Raw genomic sequence first — 20,709 nt, 5'->3', positions numbered from 1 at the left:
TAAAATATATATTATTGTTTTTAGGACTTTCGTCAGGGGGTTAACATGAACATTTATTTTATTTAGGCTAAGAAGGAAGGCAATTCACGGCATAAGAGTCAATAATTTGTTTTGGTGCTAGTATATTAAATTATTTTGATATTTTATTTTTTATTATTAGTGTAACTTTATTTTTTAATTTATTAATAAAAAATTTTAATTATTAAATAATATAATATTAAAAATTTATTAAAATAATTTTAATTTTATTATAATTTTATCTTTATTTATTATTTTTAAGTTAAAAATTTTTTATTTTTAATTAAATAACAAATATAAAAAATATTTTTAAATTAATTATATGTAAAATATTTAAATATTATTTTATTATATTTAACTAAACAAAATAATTATTTATTTTTACTAATTTTTCTAATAATTTATATTTAATAATATTTTAAATAATTTATTTTTAGTAATATATCTTATGAAATATTTTTTTAAATGATTTATTTTTATGATAATATTTTATTTTTAGTAATTGAACATTACTCAAATAAAATAAAAATAATTATAATAATAGTTTGTCTCTGCTTTAATTTAAATTTTGCCTATTATTATAATATTGGGGAAAAAAAAGTTGACATTATTTTAGGTATAAACATATAATAATTATAGTCATTAACGTGTATTTGTGATTAAACATATTTATCTATAATTCAAAATAACTTAAATGTATGATAATATGTCAATATTTATAATTGTATTTATTTAATTAATAAAATTATATACATAAATAATAAACACAAATTTGGGGACAAATAATGATATATCATTATGTAATTAAATAATTTTAAATTAAGATAAAGTAAACAGTCACATATGATAATATGTCATTATTTGTGTCACAAATTTATACGTATTATTTATACACATAATTTTATTCTTGTTTAATCATTAATACACGAATTGTTATTGATCCTTTTGTTAAAAAAATGATTGACATAGTTGGGTCTTTATTGGCTACTAAACAATGCCTTAATTACCAAATCAAACCTCCCAATCGAAGACTTGGTCTAATGAATTGGATTGACAATCAAATTGGGAAAATCTTTCTTTAAATAAATATATATTTGTAATATTTCACAATTGAAATATCTAATCCAATCATGTTGTGCATGCATTGCAAATGATTCGAGTTCCAACATTTGACTAATATCACGTCATAAACTTTAAACTAAGGGTAAATTGGTGGTTAATTTGTAAACTAGATTAAACTGACTAATGGTTTTCAATCGAACCGATCCGTTCAACCAATCCAATTTTGTTTCCAAATTCATTTTAAGATAATATCATCCCCAAATAGTAAATTGATTCATGCCTCAATATGATCATATTTGAGAGTATGCTACTTAAAAATTTGGTAAGTCCACCACATAATCCATGAATGGTATGTTTGATTTTGATAATTTTTATTATAAAAATAGAAAAATTCCTATAAAGATAAATTACATAAAAGATTACTAATTATAAATTATTACTATATTTGTTAGGATTTAGTAAATTATTTTTGTTAAGTTTTGAATTATTACTACGTTTTGTGAAGTTTGGTAAATCATTTTTTTAAAATTGTTACCATATTGTTAATATACTTTTTCTAAACTATTTCTTATATTACTTGTTTTTTAAATTCAAAATGAGAGTATTTTTATTTTAAAATTTTAGTAAATAAGAATAAAATTAAGATTATTTTGGTAATCTTTTAATACATGCATCTGATTTTGGTAATTTTTTGTTACCAAAAATAAAAAATTACCATAAACATAAATTACTTAAAATATTACTAATTATAAATTATTATTATATTTGATAAAAATTGTAAGTATAAGTAATTATTGTGTTTATTTTAATCTAATAAAAGAATACAAAAATATTATTTTACTCAAATGTTTTTTGGTATAATTATTTCAAAAAATTCTTCATTTTACTTATTATATTAATTGAAAATGAGGGTATTTTGTCTTAAAAAATCAATAATTAAGGATCAAATTGTAACAAAATCAATATTACATTGATAATATTTTAATATTTAAAGTGAAGTTGGTAACTCTTATATTATTTGTCACACCATTATTGGTAATAAAATACTATTAAAATTTTTTTATTACCTAACATCAAATAAAATAATATTAGTAAAGATAAATTATCAAAGTAATTTTTTATTTCTCCTAACCAAATATTTATATTACCTTTTACATCATAATTGAATATTTTATTATAAAATAAATTAAATAAGGCTCTTTAAATAATAAAAGATAAACACCAACATAATCAAAAGATTGCCCTAAACAAAATGGTCCCTAAAGTGTATAATGGTTAAACTATTGTATTCAATAAGATTATGACAATGCAACAATACAAGCCATTAGAGATTACATTTTATGGGTGCAACAATCTAATCAACCCAATGTTATATAGCCAACAATGGTAACAATGTATGTTGTCAATAACATGTCCAATCGCACATAAAAGTATTTACAACTACATGGTTAACGTTAGGTAATGATACATACACCAAACCACAAATGTTATTTTAGTTATACATTATTCTAATTTATATATTAACAATATTTATGTTTTAATTTGATCATATCGATACTCAAATTGGGACATCAATACTATCATAGGGAAAAATATTCATGTTAGGTCAAAACCCCCATCTAAATGTAAGAATGGGAATGAGACCTTAAATGTTATATGTATTTTAAATCATAAAACTACGTAAAAAGGTAAATACATGTATACCCCGTACTGTAATATAAATATTTATCAAGTTATATTTTTTAAATTTATAAAACTCTTAAAATTTATTTAATTTTTAATAGATAAAATTATTATATCAAAGTTTTTATCAAAAAAATTAAAATATTCATCCTTATAAATTATAATATATTAAATTTATTAATTTATTTTTATTGATCACCTTGAATCGGTTCTGTTATTATTTAATTATTCGAATTCTAATTACATAAAAAAATTTCTATCATCACTAACATAATTAGTTTGCTAATCTAATCTAGTGTTATCTAATAACACATTAATCTTTCAACTAGATCCCCTGCTGCTGCTACTAATGGAAACCAAAATCTACTCCAAAATTTTTCCAAATTTCTAAACTTTCTCTCCTTTCAACAAAATCATGTAAAAGAAATCTCAAAGATTTGAGAAATGTGAAAGGCATTCTTCAACATTACCACAATTAGCAATTCTTCTTGTGAGAACAACTAGTGAAAACTGAAAACACAGAAACAGAAGTAACTTTGTTCGATTCTTTCTCTCGACTCAATATTTGAATCCAAGCTGTCGTTGTTGTAGTTGTTGTTCTTGTTCTGGCTGCTGGAGGTGGTGGTGGTGGTGGGGCTATGTGCTATTTGAGAATAATAAGGAGTTGATATCCACGTGGCGGGATGTGAGTGGTTAGGTAGATGTGTTGGGAGGGGAGTTTTGGTTGTGTCTCTCAATGAGAACTGCCATGTCAGAGAGTCCCTATGACCCTCCCGGTGAATCCGTATCTCATGCTCTCTTTCTATAAAAGCCCACACTTTCTCTCTCTATAAATACACACTTGTTGTAAATCTATCAATTTTTTATTTATTAAATTTTGTGTCTTCCTCTCTCTTCCGTCTTTCGCTTTCTCGTATCTCTCTCTCATCCGTCTAACAGAGAGATATTGTGCCCTAATCGTTGTGTGGGTTTTATCTGGGCATCGTGCACAATCTTGACTTTCTCTTTCTGTTATCTCCCAATTGGGTCTTGTTGTGAGCAGCTATTGTGTTCATTGTTTTGATTCACAGACAAGAGGGGGAGATTGGTGAGCTTCTGAATTTTTGTGGTTAATGGTTGTTTGTTTTTTGGTTTATGGTTTTCCTTTGGTGGGTTTTTATCAGGGTGTGATTAATTTTGGCATTTTGAGCTGATTTTTGTGCTGCTTTTGTGGTTTTGTAATGTTGGTGGGTGTTTGATTGTTGAAAATGGCGAGGTGCTGTTTGTGGCTAGTGTTGAGTATTTTGGTTTTGAGGTGATTTTGTAATTGGTTTTTGTGCGTTTTTGTGGGTAATGGAATGGGGTTCAGGGTTTAGCTTCAGTTTGAATGTGTCTTGGTTAAGTTGTTGGGCTTGATTGTTAAATTATGGAAGTTTTTTTTTTTTTTTTTCTGTGATATATTGTTGGACATTTGATGATTAATTGGTTGATATATGTGTTGAACTAGGCTTAAGATACTTTGTGGTCGCTGGATTGGGCAGTAATGTGTTAGTCTAGTCACATGGTTGTGGTTTGGTTGTTGCTTCTTTTAGTGTTCTTATGATGATTATTTGAATTGGGTAGCTAGGAATGTACTGATTTTATGTTGTATTAGGTTGTTAGAGTTATATATCAGCTTGCTAGATCTGAAATGGGTTTAGTAAGTTTTGTTCAGTTGTCATGCATCTTACATTGATATTCATTCATATCTCTGGTAACTATGGTATAAAGCCTTTGTGTGAAATGTGAGTTATTGTTTAATTATGTTGACTAATTTCATAATAATTCCATGTTGTTGCATTTCAACATTTAGATAAATACTACAGTCTCCTTACGGTGCTACACCAGTCTTTACTGCTGTGATGCATCATTCAGTTGGATCAATATTATAATCTTCATTTTAGCTCATTTATTGGTCTTCCATGCCTATTTAACCTCTGTAGGTATTGCATTTAAACACTAGGAAGAATTAGAAATTGAGTTTACTAGCACTCAGCTGGATTTATCTTTAACTGTGGTGTTTATTCTAAAGTTGAAGTTTAGAATTCGTCTCTTGGATTTGTATCTAAGCAAAGAATTTTATTTGGACGTAGTTTTTATCTTTGTCTTTCTTTAGCATATTTGATGGATCTTTGACAGTTTAGCTAATATCTTCTGTTTTGCTTCTGGTTTAACTGTTATTTTGAGTAGTCCTTGTCTATAAACATGAATCTCTAATGTCTTCAAATCTGCTGATTAACATCATTTACTGAATTTGAACTTTGGTGAATATATGCTATGACTTTGGAAAATCTCTTGTACTCTTTTCGGTTGATTTTTTTGGTGCCAATGAATCCAAAGACATAATGCTAGAAATTTTATTTTCATATTGTACTGCAAATGAGTTTTTCCCCCTAACTGGCTCAAGTTTGTTGCAGGTGACATGAAAGGTCACTGACCAAAGTGTTGAATTCCAATTTTGTTTTATACTCCTGCAGTTTGCTTCCCTGTCTAACCCCTTGTCTGTTGTCTTAAGTGTAGGATCACCTTCCCTAGACTCTGTGGCAGATAGGAATGCTATGAGAAAGATATGATAACTTTGTTTTTTCTTTGACATATTACATGCCTACTTTCACTCTTAGAGACAATTTTGGACCTGCCAGTGGAAGATGAAGGATAGCAGTTCATCGTCTAGTAAAATGATTAATAGAAACTGGGTCTTAAAGCGAAAAAGAAGAAAACTTCCATGTGGACCCGATCTATCAAATGGTAAAGAAGAAAACTTAGGAGGCTCAGAAACTCCGAGGAATACCTCTTCTAAACGCAAGCTGAAGATTGAAATGAATTCTGATCGGCCTTCATCCAAAAAGAAAGGAAATGATGGAGTGAGTAGTCATTTCTTTACTTTAGCTATAGCTCTTATTTGTTCCTATATTGATTTTTTTTTTTTTTTACCATTTTATATATTTGTTGCCATGGAGTGTCATTGTCCATGTCATGAATATCTTGCTTGAAATGGATTATCTAGAAAGATTTTGCTCTTTGTTTCTAAGGCTAACTCAATCACCAAATTTGACCAAGTGCTGGAATCTAGCTTTGCTAAGTTTTACCAGTTCAATTCTTACTCTAGAAGATTATCATTAAATTGCATTTGATGAATCCACCAGTAAATTCTTTGACAGCATATAGACAGTTTGAGTTACTTCACAATCAAGAATGAACAAGGAAAAAGAAGAAAGAATTTAGAGGAAATGATTTTGCATACGTTACTTTCTTTTTAGCTACCGTTGTTAGACCTAATTTCTGCTTCATTATATTTAGCTTTGTGCTTATCTTGATGCTTGAGTTTTGTGTGGTTGTAGACCTTCTTATTTTCTGTTTGGCCTTTGCATACTCCATTGTAAATATTGTTTTCATTACCCTTCTTGTTGGCTTTATCCTCCAGCTGTGCTGTAATAATTTGAGTATTATAACTTCGCATAATGTATTTGCTACTCACATTGAGTTGTTTTATATGAAGAACAAGGTGGCTTGATCCATAAGCATATCTATTGTTTAGAATATGCTAACTATAGCACAAAAGTAGAACATTGCTACTGATTTTTGTCTTTAAGATTGATAGTAAGTAGGGGGTATCAGCAGTTTGATAGATTAGCTAAAAGGAGCTACTGTATAGTATGGAAGTGGTGAATGATGAAAGCATTATAATCTATGGAATAGGTCCTTGATTATGTTTTTCCATTATGCTCTGTGGGAACTTCTCTGTTCAGTCAGATTGTTAAGGAAAGGCCTGATAATTGCTGATTTCAGTATTCAGGTTCACAGCTTTTGTGCTGAAATTAAACATGTGCTTGATACAATGTGTGTATCGATAAGGCCATAAACCCTCAATTCTTTTGTAAAACAAAATGTTCTGTTTTATCCCCTCTCACTCTCTGTATCAGGTTCTGTGTTTTCCCTAACCTTGTGCTTTATGGGAGTTTGATCTTTTTGCATTTTCTAGTTTTGTTTAACTCCCAAAAGTCTCCTTCATCTAAGTTCTTTTTGGCTGTCTGCCGCATGTATATCCATACTATTGTGATTGAGTTTTGCTTTTACTTTTGTAATTAATTTTGCACATATCTGCAGTATTATTATTTGAGTAAGTTAATCATAATTATTGTATGAATTAAGGATTGTGCAGTGTCTAAAATATTAAGGATATCATTTCTGAAGAGTGATCTTCTATTTTTTATCCACTGTAAACTTGACTGTTTTCTAAGTCTTAACTAAATGGTGGACTTCTGGTCTATGCAATTTTTTTGTTTCTGTCTTTCAGTATTACTATGAATGTGTGATCTGCGATCTTCGCGGTAACTTGTTGTGTTGTGATACCTGTCCCCGGACCTATCATATTCAGTGTCTTGATCCACCACTTAAGGTATGCTACTTAATCTGTTACATGCCTGCAGTTTGGGTCATGATCCCTTTTTCTTTTGTTAGTTGTATTGAGTAGTTGACATTGCTTTTAATTCTGTTTTTAATTTTTTTTTTTTTTTTGGTGTTGAATATTACCTGAAGCGCATTCCAAATGGAAAATGGCAATGCCCAAAGTGCTGCCAGAAAACTGATCATCTCAAGCCCATCAGCAATCTGGGTTCCGTTTCAAAGCGGGCTAGATCTAAAATAATCACCATAAAATCTCAAAGTGGGACTAAGTCATCTGGCACTGACAAAGTATCCCAGATTTTTGGAGGCTCTGTTCTTTCTAAAAAAAGATCCTCAAGCAAGGGGAAATCTGTTTTAACGCTGGGAAACAAATCCTTGGAAAAGAGATCAGATTCCTCTCAAGTAGATGTTTCTGATTGTACCAAGCCAACAAATACATCTGTTGATAATCCTGTGGAGGGGAGTCCATCATGTGTGAATGTTGATGATGAAAAAGAACATAACGTTTCTCCTACAGATTCAGCTATAGACAGGAAGCCCTTGCCTGCCGAGGAAGTTCTTGCTCTCTCTGAAGTTACAAGATTGGAGCCAAATGATGAAGTTCCTGAGAAGAAGCTTGACTTACCTCATGCTAATGGATCTACAGGAATTAAATTTGTACTTCCAGTTGGTGCTTCATCTGACAAAGCTAAAAAGAGAAAACATGAGGTCAATGATGAAGATAGTCAAAAGAAGCATAGGACTGATAAGAAAAAACGGTCTGCTGCTGCTCCTAAGAAACGTAGGTCCAAAACAAACACTTTGAGTCCTGGGACTAGCAAGGTTCAAGAGAAGTGCCAAACAGTTAGTAATGGGGCTTCTTCGCCTGTGTCTGAGGAGAATGTCAAAACAAAGAGTTCAGATAGTGGGAGAAGAGACGAGGTAACTTCTCTTCTTATTTTGTTATTATGATTTGCCAGGCCATGTAGAGTGTTTCCTTTCCATGCTTGAAATGTTGTGGAGAACAAATATTTTGGTCATGTTTGGTTTCTTTTTTTGCTGTTGAGCTCCTTAGCTCTTGTGTCCACCTTAATTGTTAAATTCAATTTCTTTTCTCTATCTTCTAAATTTAGTTCTCCATATTGAAACTTATTCTCAAAATTTTTTTTGTCAATAAGTTATCAAATGGTATGGATTCAGGAGTTTTGATCAGTTATGTCTACAACAGATGCAAAGATTCTGGAATATGTAATGCTAACACAGTAAAGCTCAACAGATAAATACCTTACATTACATCTCAACTTTATGCATTGTAGTTATCATCGTAGCCTTCATGTTTGAATTAGGCCTTTATATTATCGTGGACTGTTATTTGACTAAAAGTCTTTGTCATTTTACATTATGATTGTTCTTGTTAAACTTATTAACTTTTCCTGTCCAATCATAAGCTTACCCAGGAAGCAGCTCAGTCATTAGAAGAGTCAGAGAAAGTAGCTGTTCCTGTGGCTGAAACACTGATGTGTGAAGATACTGTTTCCTTTGAACTTCAGCAGGTAAATGAATCTCCTTTTGCCAACCTCCGAAATATGTGAAATACACTTTCTTATTAGTTTTTTGTGATGATATTAATACTTTGTTGAATAAAGGTATTTAAATTATAAATGTCCGCATTTAGATTCCTGATAATAAATTATGGAATGTGGAAATCATGGGAGCAGTTTCTAAACTTTTTGACCGCCCATGACTGCTTAACCCATCATACTGAAATGACATAATTTCATATTTTATGCTACATTGATTGGGTGCAATGTTAAAATTATTAGAAACAGTTTCTTTCACTTTGAATAGTCAACCATGTAATATTGAAAATTTGTAAATGGAGAGGTTTCTATATCTTTTTACTATTTGGTTTTATTATCCACTCTTTTTACTATTTGGTTTCTTGTCCACTCTTATATCTTGCTTCTTTTATTCAAACTAATTATGTTTACCTTCACTTTCCTATAAATGAAGAGATGATGAGTAGCGATCTTTCCTTTTCTTTTACTTTCCTCTTTGAGTGGTTGAAATTACTGTTTTCCTACCATTTAGGCTTAAACTATCAAACATAACATAAATATTGTATTGTTTCGTATGATCTATTTCGCAGGTTGATCGGGTTTTGGCATGTCGAATACAAGGTGGTTTTGCAAGCTCTTCACACCACTTATCAATGACAGATGGAGATGACTTGCATTCTGATGATTTGGTGATGTCAGAAAATCGAAACAAAGTAGAGGATTTAGATCTAGATGCTAGAGTTGTGGAAAATCTTTCTGAGGATTCTCCTAATGTCAGCAGAAGTCCTGATGAGGAAGAAAGGATGAAGAATGAAGTCAGGGAGGAAGTACATGTAGACAGAAGATCTGTAAACAGAGAATGCAGAGAAGAGAATGCCATGGATTTATCTGGAAAGGATGACAAAGATTCAAGTTCTGTGGTTGTAAATGGTAAAGAGCAAGATGAATTTGCAGTGAACACAGAAGCTTCAGGAGAAAGAAATGAAAAGATGGTGGAGGAGACTGCAGGTATTAGTTTGAGAAATGATGAAGGCCCTGCAGTTTGTGAGACACCTATCTCCTGTGAAGCCATAGACATGAAAGAAGTGGATACAGAAATGAGAACAAAGGACAATGCTGAAAACAAAATTCAGGATTTTGCCATGACCGAATTTTTACATGTTAATGGAGGGCCAATATCATATGAATTTTTAGTTAAGTGGGTTGGGAAGTCCCACATTCATAATAGTTGGATTTCTGAAGCCCAACTTAAAGTGTTGGCTAAGAGAAAACTTGACAATTACAAGGCAAAGTATGGAACTTCGGTGATAAATATCTGTGATGAAAGGTGGAAGCAACCCCAAAGGATAATTGCCCTCCGCACTTCCAAAGATGGGATGCATGAAGCATTTGTAAAATGGACTGGTCTTCCTTATGATGAATGCACTTGGGAAAGTTTAAGTGAACCTGCTCTTCAAAACTCATCACATCTAATTGATTTGTTTAATCAGTTTGAACGCCAAACAGTGGAAAAAGATGCTTCCAAGGATAATTTACCAGGGGGGAAAGGTGATTGTCAGCAAAGTGAGATTGTTGCTCTCTCAGAGCAACCTGAGGAATTGAAAGGAGGTTCATTGTTTCCTCATCAGCTTGAAGCACTAAATTGGTTGCGGAAATGCTGGCATAAATCCAAAAATGTAATCCTTGCTGATGAAATGGGTCTAGGAAAGACAGTGTCTGCTTGTGCTTTTATTTCTTCATTGTATTTTGAGTTTAAAGCTAAACTACCTTGTTTGGTCTTGGTTCCACTTTCTACTATGCCCAATTGGCTTTCTGAGTTTGCCTTATGGGCTCCCAACATAAACGTTGTTGAGTACCATGGATGTGCCAAAGCAAGAGCCATAATTCGCCAATATGAATGGCATGCTAGTAATGCCAATAAGCCAAATAAAAAGACATCTTCCTATAAATTTAATGTTATGTTGACTACTTATGAAATGATTCTTGCTGATTCCTCTCACTTACGAGGAGTGCCTTGGGAAGTTCTGGTGGTTGATGAGGGTCATCGTCTGAAGAATTCAGGAAGTAAGCTGTTCAGCTTGCTCAATTCATTCTCTTTCCAACATCGTGTTCTGCTGACTGGTACCCCTCTTCAGAATAACATTGGTGAGATGTATAACTTGCTTAATTTCTTACAGCCTGCTTCATTTCCTTCATTATCTTCTTTTGAGGAGAAGTTTATTGATCTGACAACTACCCAAAAAGTGGAGGAATTGAAGAAACTTGTTGCCCCACATATGCTTCGAAGGCTTAAAAAGGATGCCATGCAAAATATCCCTCCTAAGACTGAACGAATGGTTCCTGTTGAGTTGTCATCCATCCAAGCTGAATATTACCGTGCAATGCTGACCAAGAACTATCAGATATTGCGGAATATTGGGAAAGGGGTGGCCCAACAATCAATGCTAAATATTGTGATGCAGTTACGAAAGGTTTGCAATCATCCATATCTCATTCCAGGTACCGAGCCTGAATCTGGGTCAGTAGAATTTCTCCATGAAATGCGGATAAAAGCTTCTGCCAAGTTGACTTTGTTGCATTCCATGCTTAAGCTGTTATATAAGGAAGGTCATAGGGTTCTTATTTTCTCACAGATGACCAAGCTTCTTGATATTCTTGAGGATTATTTGACTATAGAATTTGGACCCAAAACATATGAAAGAGTGGATGGTTCTGTTGCAGTGGCAGATCGCCAGGCAGCTATAACGCGGTTTAACCAAGATAAAAGTCGATTTGTCTTCTTGTTATCAACGCGTTCTTGTGGCCTTGGTATCAATTTGGCAACGGCGGACACTGTCATTATTTATGATTCTGATTTTAACCCACATGCTGATATCCAAGCCATGAATCGAGCACATCGAATTGGACAATCAAACAGACTTCTGGTGTATAGGCTTGTAGTTCGTGCTAGTGTGGAAGAGCGCATCTTGCAGCTTGCAAAAAAGAAACTGATGCTGGATCAGCTTTTCGTAAATAAATCTGGATCTCAAAAGGAAGTGGAAGATATTCTGCGATGGGGAACAGAAGAGCTATTTAATGACTCTACTGGTATGAATGGCAAAGATACAGGTGAAAATAATTGCAACATAGAAGAGGCTGTGAGAGATCTTGAACAGAAGCACAGGAAGAGGGGTGGTGGTCTGGGGGATGTGTACAAGGACAAATGCACAGAAGGCAGCACCAAAATTGTGTGGGATGAAAGTGCAATACTAAAATTGCTTGACCGTTCAAATCTTCAGTCTGTTTCAACTGATGCTGCAGAAGGAGATTTGGACAATGATATGCTTGGTTCAGTAAAGGTGAGGTATTATGCTTGTCTTAATACATTCAATACATTTATATGGAAAATTTTTCATCAGCTGCTGATAGAGATTATGAATTTAGTTTCTTTACTTAGTATTGTGAAACAACCCATTGTGTTACCTTTTTATCATTGGTTGTCCGAAACATAACTTAATGCCTGGCCATATCATTTGTGATGTGGGAAAGTAAAACTTTACTCTGAGCAAATCATTAAAATTGTACTCAAAACAGAAAATCAAATTTGGAAAACTGAATCTAACATGGTGAATAAACAATCCAACTTCAACAAGTAACCGACCGATTAAACAAGTGACATTCGAAATAATAATTTCTAAATATACCAAGAATTTCTAGTTGTACATCAATATGTGATGGGTTTCTATCTTTCCTCCCATAAGTTTACTATCTTTGCTTTTTTCCTTCTACCTTCAAACTGTCATTTCTTCTTCACGAGCTTGTTCGTTGACTTCAGCCCTTCGCACCTTAAGTTTAATATTCATCATTCACCCAAAAATGAAATACTTGGCTTAGAAAGCTCTTATGAGAATTTCTTTACCAAAATCCTGTTTAGTTCTAAGAATAAATAGACATCTTCAAGAAATTCTCTTTTTCTTGTAGATGTCTGTTTATTAGAAAGCTCTTGTGAGAATTTCTTTCTATAAGAGGAAATGGTGACACAAATAACAACATAAACAAACGTCTATAAGAAATTCTCTTTTTCTTGTAGATGTCTATTCATTAGAAAGCTCTTGTGAGAATTTCTTTACCAAAATCCGGTTAAGTTCTAAGAGAGGAAATGGTGACATGAATAACATAAACAGGCATCTACAAGAAAACGAAGGCTATACCATACTGATGGGAAATCGGTTATTACTGCAACTTGCGGTCATAATAATTGTAATTTCCGTTTTGCTTACGTTATTTTAAGTCCTCCCATTCACTTACGATATTTTAAATGCTCCCATTACTAGTTGATCCTAAATGAGTATGATGTGAAATCATGAAAAGTGTAGTGCCATTTTGCATGGTTATTAAAGGTGACATTATACTCAAGGCAATGTGGCCATTGCCTTCAGTATGGTCAAGGCGACTAATGTCTCAAAAGTGATTTAGTGCTTTTTTGACGCTTTTGGCATTGGAAAAGAACCTTTATTATCACCGAGGCTATCTTCGACTAGATTTGAGAGTTACTAGAATTTGGACAATTTTAGTCTTCGTATTAGGCTTATGATCGGTTTTGAGTAATTTTCAGTTGGATATGAGGGTAATTTGCAATTTTGAGGTCTCTGATAAGGTTTAAGGTCGTCGGAGAGATCACCAATGTGTTCTAAGGTTGTCAAAAAGTCGACAGTCAGCTCTAAGGCCTCCGAAGAGGTTGTCAATGAGTTCTAAGGTTGTTAGAAAGATTTAAGGCCGTTAAATAGGTTGTCTATCACTAGAGACATCTAGGCATAATAACATGTTGTCGGTCTCATCTGAGACTGCTAATGAAGTTGTCAATTAATTTTTTATTGTCAATGAAGGAAAAAAAATTTTAAATATGATGAAAATGGGAAATTTTTTAATAGCTTTAAATGAAAAAGCGACACCTTCGGCTCATCTTTTTCGCTTAGGCAATAGTGCCCTATTGCCTTTTAACGCTTTTCACTTTTGACAACTATGCTACTTTTGAAGAATGTGGATATTCAAAGTCTCACTGCAGCTCAAGTTTGAAAGCTTGTTTTGAAGTTCAGGTTTTTCTTTGTTTTTTAGGAAATGGGAAACTAACTTGTCCGGGATTATTTTGGTTACGATTAAAATTAGTACATGAGATAGGGTTGCAGTTTCCCTGGCAGAGTTGATGTTACTGGACATAGAAAATGAAAAAATTACCTTGATTGTAACTAAAAAATATGAAAGGTATGCGTGAACAGCACCCAACATTGATCTACATCAAGAATATAAAACAGGAATAAAAAATAATTAATGATGAATTCCTTTTATATTTTAGATTTTCTTTTGGCAGACAGCTTTATGATGTTACCTTTCTAGGGCTTAATTAAAATAATTTGTACCGCGCACATTTATAATTGAAAAATTTCCTGGAATTTTGTCAAGCAGTCCTTGGAATGGAATGAAGAAACAATTGAGGTACAGGGGGGAGCTGAATCACCTGCAGTCGCGACCGACGATATTAGTGCCCAAAGTTCTGAAAAGAAGGAAGATAATGCTGCAATTGGTCCAGAGGAAAATGAGTGGGACAGACTTTTGCGTGTGAGGTCAGGAGCTCCTTTTATTCAATTATTATAGTTTGTCTGCAGTTTATATCTCCGTTAGCACTGCTTGTGTGATATATTGCTAATTAGATCTAAATCTAATAATCTATGGAATTGCAGCTAAGGAATAATCTGATTGAAAGCACTTTTACCAAGTTTGAGAAATATTATATTCAAGATTTTTTCCGTATTAGGAAGCTGAACTAGTTTGGTCAGTCTTGGTTGAGCAAACTAAATTTAGTGATGGGAATCACGCCATTATTTTACTTGGTAACAAGCCATAAATTGTGGTACTATAAGATTTTTTTTCTTTTTTTAAATTATGACTGTTGATAATTGATGAGAAGAACAAAATTAGAGAATATGCATTGTTTGGAGGTATGTTATAGCAAGGCCAAATAAGAATTTGAGGTTATAAATTTATAATGCACACTGCAAATATTGTATTACAACCATACAAATGGTGAACTTTAATTGTTCTTATATGATTCACTATGTAATGTAGATGGGAGAAATATCAAAGTGAGGAGGAAGCGGCACTTGGTCGAGGAAAGCGCCAGAGAAAAGTTGTTTCCTACAGGGAAGCATATGCGGCACACCCTAGTGAGACATTGAGTGAGGTATTAAACATGTCTAAATTATATTGCTATAAATATATCTTATCCACTCTTTTATATTGCTGATGAAGATGTGATAAAATGGTTATTTGATGACAAGCAGGATATATTTGGCTTTCTTTGTTTTTCCTTTTATCTTTATCATATTGTTCTCTCGCAGTTTGTCCACAACCCCTTCGATAGCTGAGAAATACATATCAAACCTTCCAAAATATGTTGAGTAATATTATATGTACAAACAATCTTATTAACTTATTATGCAACCTGATGGAGTAACATGTAATTGGGTGATTTTGAGGTGAGAGAAAAAGTAAACAGTTACATATCCAACCAAGTACTCTCACCTCAGTTTGTACAAATAAATTAATAAGATTTGTATTAACATATTGATTTATTCAAATTTGTCTATCCTTTATGTTAGTATGTATTTCAGCTTGGCAAATTCTCCTGTCTTGGTTCACTCTCAATATCTTATGTCTCACGCGTATCAGTGTTTTGGAAAAGTTCAATCATTAATGACTTTGTTAGCCCTTTAGATGGAATCAATTTATGTGTTTTGAATACTTCTAGTTTGCATTATTGTGTTGTTATTTTAATGTTTTTTCAAAAACTATATTGTGTTTAAAAAAAACCTGGTAGTACATGCCTTAATACTTGGATACCTCTAATGATGCAATTTATTTATGTCAAAGCTGAAACTCATATTACCCTTTAATTGACTGCATAACCCTGGATAATGTTGTGAGCTCTCTCAGAAGTATATGTTCATTAATTGTATTACTAGTTTAAATCTATTTATTTTTTGCTCTTTTTTCAAGTTGGTTTCAATCTTTAATGTGTCTAAGCAGAGTGGTGGTGAAGAGGAAAAAGAACCTGAACCAGAGCCTGAACGGGAATATACACCGGCAGGTCGAGCTCTGAAAGCGAAGTAGTAAGTAAAGTTAATTTGAAGTTTTCAAGTGACCAAGATGTTAACATATGATAAGTTTGAAGTTGTTAACGGCTTTCTTTACTTCTTATTTATAATTAAAGAGGAAAGTATATGTTGACTTCAGGAGTTAGCTTAAGTGGTTAGACGAAAGAATCCCTCATGAAGGCCAGGGTTCGACTAACATTATCTCCCTCATCTGTGAAAAACTTGGATTGAATAGTGAGGTGCAATAACAAAACGAAACCCTGAATTATCTAGTGTAATGATTGTAGGTTTAATCACTATATTTTGAGGTTTATCTGTACAGCGGAGTCAGACATACCTTGAGGTTTATCTGTATGGCGGAGTCAGACATACCTTGAGGTTTATCTGTACGGCGGAGTCAGACATACGTTGGGGTTTATCTGTACAGCGACGTCAGGCGGGGTTCCCTGGTTATAAAAAAAAAAAAGGGAAATTAGTGAATCAGTTGGTAAAATTGTTAATGAACTTCATGGGCTAAACCATTGGAACTCAGCTTATAATTTAAAAGTTGTGCTCCAATTGTCAAACTCTTAGAACAATTTGGTAGGTTTGCTGACGGTAAGTAATTGCTTATTTAGGGTATTTGGATATTTACAGCCTATAGGCCCTTGAATATATGCATGGAAAAAAATCCAAGGTGATGATTTACTGAATAGATGCAGTAACTGTTTTAACATCAGAGTTTCATTAATTATTTTTTAATTGTTATTCAACAGTTCTAAGCTTCGTGCTAGACAAAAAGAACGGCTAGCACAAAGGAATGCAGTTGAAGAATTGCATCCTTGTGAGACAAAACCTGGACCTGAGCTAGCCCCACATTGTGCTGTTACTGAGAAAGATGGGGATCAAGTGACTGAATCAGTTCAAGAAGTCAGAGAGAAGTCCTCAGCAATTGATTTGGAGGACGAGAAAGTCACTGGGTCCTTGGAGGCACCAAAGAGCAAGAGCGACTCAGCTCTAAGGCTGGGTAGGCATTCAAAATACAGAATGGCCAGTCACTTAGATCTTTCTGTCAATTCTCTTGGACAGCAATCTCCTGACAATATCCCTCCAAGTCACCATTATCAGGGCACAGCCTATACAAGCACACTTACTTCCAACAATTTGCTACCAGTTCTGGGGTTATGTGCTCCCAATGCTAGTCAAATAGAAGCACATAGAAACTTTTCAAGGTCACATGGTAGACATAGGAAGTCAGCTACTGGACCAGAATTTCCATTTAGTCTAGCTCCTAATTCTGGAACTTCTATTGAGACAGAAGTAAAAGGTCGGGAGGATACTCCAGAGAAACCAAATTTGCATGATGCTTCAGCTGAAGCTTTACACCATCGTATTAGAAGTAGCATGTCAGATAGTCAACTCCCATTCAATCCGGTACCCTCTCTCTCTCTAAAAATTTTGAATTTTTTTGTTTATAAAAATATGCTGCTCCATTTATGCATATGTTGATTTCTTTTTCTGTGCAGTATCTTCTGCCTTCCTCACATGGAAAAGTTTCTGAACGCCTTGAAACTTCTGCTTCTGCTTCCGCATTTTCTGAATTTCAGGAGAAATATATGGTGCCAAATTTACCTTTTGATGAGAAATTGCTGTCCAGATTTCCTTTCCCTGCAACAAGCATAGGAGCCCCACAACATGACCTGTTACCAAGCTTGTCTCTGGGGAGCAGACTTGAAGCTGTAAATGGTGGGATGAAAGACCTTCTGGCGATGCCACTGTTACCAAATTTGAAATTCTTCCCACAAGATGTACCCAGATATAATCAGCAAGAGAGGGAAGTTCCTCCGACATTGGGTTTAGGTCAGACACCATCCATATTTCCTTCAATTCCTGAAAATCACCGGAGAGTGCTTGAAAACATAATGATGAGGACTGGGCCTGCTTCCAACATGTATAAAAAGAAACTAAAAGTAGATAGCTGGTCTGAAGATGAACTTGATTTTCTCTGGATCGGAGTTCGCAGACATGGTCGGGGCAATTGGATTGCTATGCTTAGAGACCCCAGATTGAAATTCTCCAAGCATAAAACTCCAGAAGATTTGGCAGCTAGGTGGGAGGAGGAACAGCTTAAGATCTTGGACAGTCCTGCTTTCCCAGTGCAAAAATCTTCCAAGCCATCAAAACCTGCCAAATCTTCCTTGTTTCCAAGCATTCCTGATGGAATGATGTCAAGGGCACTACAAGGAAGCAAATTTGTCTTCCCATCAAAATTTCAACCTCACTTAACGGACATGACATTGGGCTTTTCTGATCTCACCTCTGGCCTGCCAAGTTTTAACCCATCAGATCAAGTTAGTTTGCAAAATGAGCATTTTCTACCTGTTCCAAATTGGAATCCTGAAAATTTTCGAGCTAGTTTTGCTGGAGATTCTTGTGCTGGACCCTCTGGTAGACCTGGGACTTCTTCAAGTGTATCATTGGAGAAGCCATTTATGCTCAATTCTTTGGGAGTGAGCAATTTGGGTTCAATGGGTATGAACTTCGGTAGCTCCGATTTACTGAGAAGGGGGGATGAGGACATTTCTGCAAATATTGGGAAGTTGCCCAGTCTTCTGGACAGATCTTTGAATATGTTGCGTGGCTCTAACAATGAGGTGGGAAGTGGTGAATCCACTAGTTCAGTACTTCTCCCTGAATCAAATAAAGGGCTTAATATTTCCCATTCAAAGGGCAAAGAAGTTGTTGGAAGTAGTTCTTCAAAGAATCAACTACCCCATTGGCTCCGGGAAGCTGTAGGTTCTGCTGCTAAACCACCAGATCCTGAACTGCCACCTACTGTTTCAGCAATTGCTCAATCTGTTCGCTTACTATATGGGGAAGATAAGCCAACCATTCCTCCATTTGAGATACCAGGACCACTGCCTCCTCAACCAAAGGATCCAAGACATAGTCTAAAGAAGAAGAAGAAGAGGAAGTCGCATGTGCAGTCGGACAGAGCTGGGTGCAGCCATATGCTTCAAAGTAACCTCTCTAATAACAATGATGCTTCAAGCTCTATTCTTCCAGTTCCACCATTTCACATGCTCTCGCAACATATAACTGGAACTTCAGGGCTTCCTTCAGCAGAACCTGATCTTAATTTGCATCCTCTCAATTTAAGTATGATGAACCCGCCATCTTCCTCGGCATGCTTAATCCCTTCAAAGAAATTGAGCTCAGGACTATCTCCCTCTCCAGAAGTGCTTCAACTGGTGGCATCTTGTGTTGCTCCGGGCCCACATCTGCCATCAGTTTCAGGCATGTCAAGCTCAAGCTTCCTCGAGAGCAAGCTCCCAATGCTGAAATCTTCAGATCAAATTGACCTACCAGACCCACAAGAAGGACAAGAAGGTTCTCCCGAAATGATGAAGGCTCAACAGAGCTCACCCATTAAGGAAGGTCAGTTTCCACCAGAACAACAAGAACAGCTAGATAGTGGTGATTCCAGGAAGACGCAATCAGACCCTTGTCAAACTGAACAGCCTGATGTCAAGGAAATGTCCTCAGAGGGTACTCTGTCAGATCATCCTGTGAGTGATCATGAACCCTAGCCCTTAATACATGAGTGAAACAATAAGACATTTCTATTCTTTCATGCTGCCACAGGAGTTTCCAGGCTTTTCAATGATGTGCTCAAATTTTTGTAGGCATGGTGCAGAGTGATGAATTAGCATTTATAGGATCATTTAGGACTCATCTCATGTAAAGTCTCTGTAACAGAAAATGAAATATAGTGTTGCCTGCCTGGTTGATATTTGCTACTATCATTTTCTTTTCATCCCTCCAAATGAGCCCCACAGCTTCTTAATGGCTCTATTCACACAGATTTCAACAATTTTTGGTCTTAACGGCTTGTTATTATTGAGAACAACCGTTACATGTACAACTAATGTTGTATGGATATTTGTGAAAAGTGTTCATCTTATGTTCAAACTAATTTCTAAGCAGTGATACATTTATCTTACTAATGTTTTGTGATATATGCTCATTTTATGTGATATCCAGACTTGTTTTAAAATATGATTTATGATATAATATATGATTCCATAATTATAAAGTCAAACATTTTGGGATCATAACCTGTAATAAAATAACCCCAACATGGGCTATTGGATCATTTCATTTTGTGGTCTTGCAGCCGGTTGGGAATGAGCCAAATGGCTAGTACTTATGACTCTATAGATTTGTTTGTTTTAATTTTCTTTTTTTTTTTAAAAAATAAATTATTTATATTTTTCACTACCAACAAATTATAAGCAAATAATGAAAATTTTTATAAAATGAAAAAGAGATAATTGTCTGGCAAACTCACTTACGTCTCACTTCTATATATAATTCGATACAATATTTATATACAAACCCTAATAAGTAGATATTTGAATTTTATATTTACATATCGAATGTCAACAATAGTTTACTTAATTCGTATTTTTTAAATTTGAATACCCCCTTATAAAATTAGAATCATTACTACACAACATTTACCTAAAATTTAAATATATTATTATTTTCTTATGTAAGTAAAATAATAACTCATTAATAAGAAATATGAAAAAAAATTAAAATAATATCAACTCTATTACATGTAATTCTGTTTTGATTGAATAAAAATAAATTATATATTTTTCTGTTTTAGCGTGATTATTTGTTTTATTGATTCTATACACTTTATTATTTATTCATTTATTAGTGATAACATGAAATATCATATTTATAATATAATGTGGATTAATAAATGCACAAATTTGTATTAATAAATTAAATCAAACATTTCTCAGTTATATGTAATCTCTTAATTAGTAGCCAAAACAAGAAGATGGATCATTTCAATCTTC

General features: G+C 33.8%; 1 protein-coding gene across 3 annotated transcripts; it reads left to right on the top strand.

The window, feature by feature from the left end:
• Positions 1-3,093: 3,093 nt before the first annotated feature.
• On the top strand, positions 3,094-19,638 carry LOC123228068 (protein CHROMATIN REMODELING 4-like). 3 transcript variants are annotated; one of them, XM_044653270.1, is made up of 11 exons: positions 3,094-3,850; positions 5,302-5,645; positions 7,079-7,180; positions 7,321-8,109; positions 8,625-8,720; positions 9,317-12,064; positions 14,169-14,326; positions 14,829-14,943; positions 15,789-15,871; positions 16,612-17,269; positions 17,362-19,638. In XM_044653270.1, the coding sequence occupies exons 2-11, from the start codon at positions 5,430-5,432 to the stop codon at positions 19,423-19,425; spliced, it is 7,029 nt and encodes a 2,342-aa protein (XP_044509205.1). In that variant the 5' UTR covers positions 3,094-3,850; positions 5,302-5,429; the 3' UTR covers positions 19,426-19,638. The 3 variants fall into 3 exon arrangements, with proteins under 3 accessions (XP_044509205.1, XP_044509203.1, XP_044509204.1); XM_044653268.1 differs by having other exon boundaries at positions 8,616-8,720; XM_044653269.1 differs by having other exon boundaries at positions 5,297-5,645; positions 8,616-8,720.
• The last annotated feature ends 1,071 nt before the right edge of the window (positions 19,639-20,709 follow it).

Source organism: Mangifera indica, chromosome 10 (assembly GCF_011075055.1).
Source record: "Mangifera indica cultivar Alphonso chromosome 10, CATAS_Mindica_2.1, whole genome shotgun sequence".
In the NCBI taxonomy this organism is placed as follows: Eukaryota; Viridiplantae; Streptophyta; class Magnoliopsida; order Sapindales; family Anacardiaceae; genus Mangifera; species Mangifera indica.
This window is presented reverse-complemented; position numbering and strand designations above follow the sequence as displayed.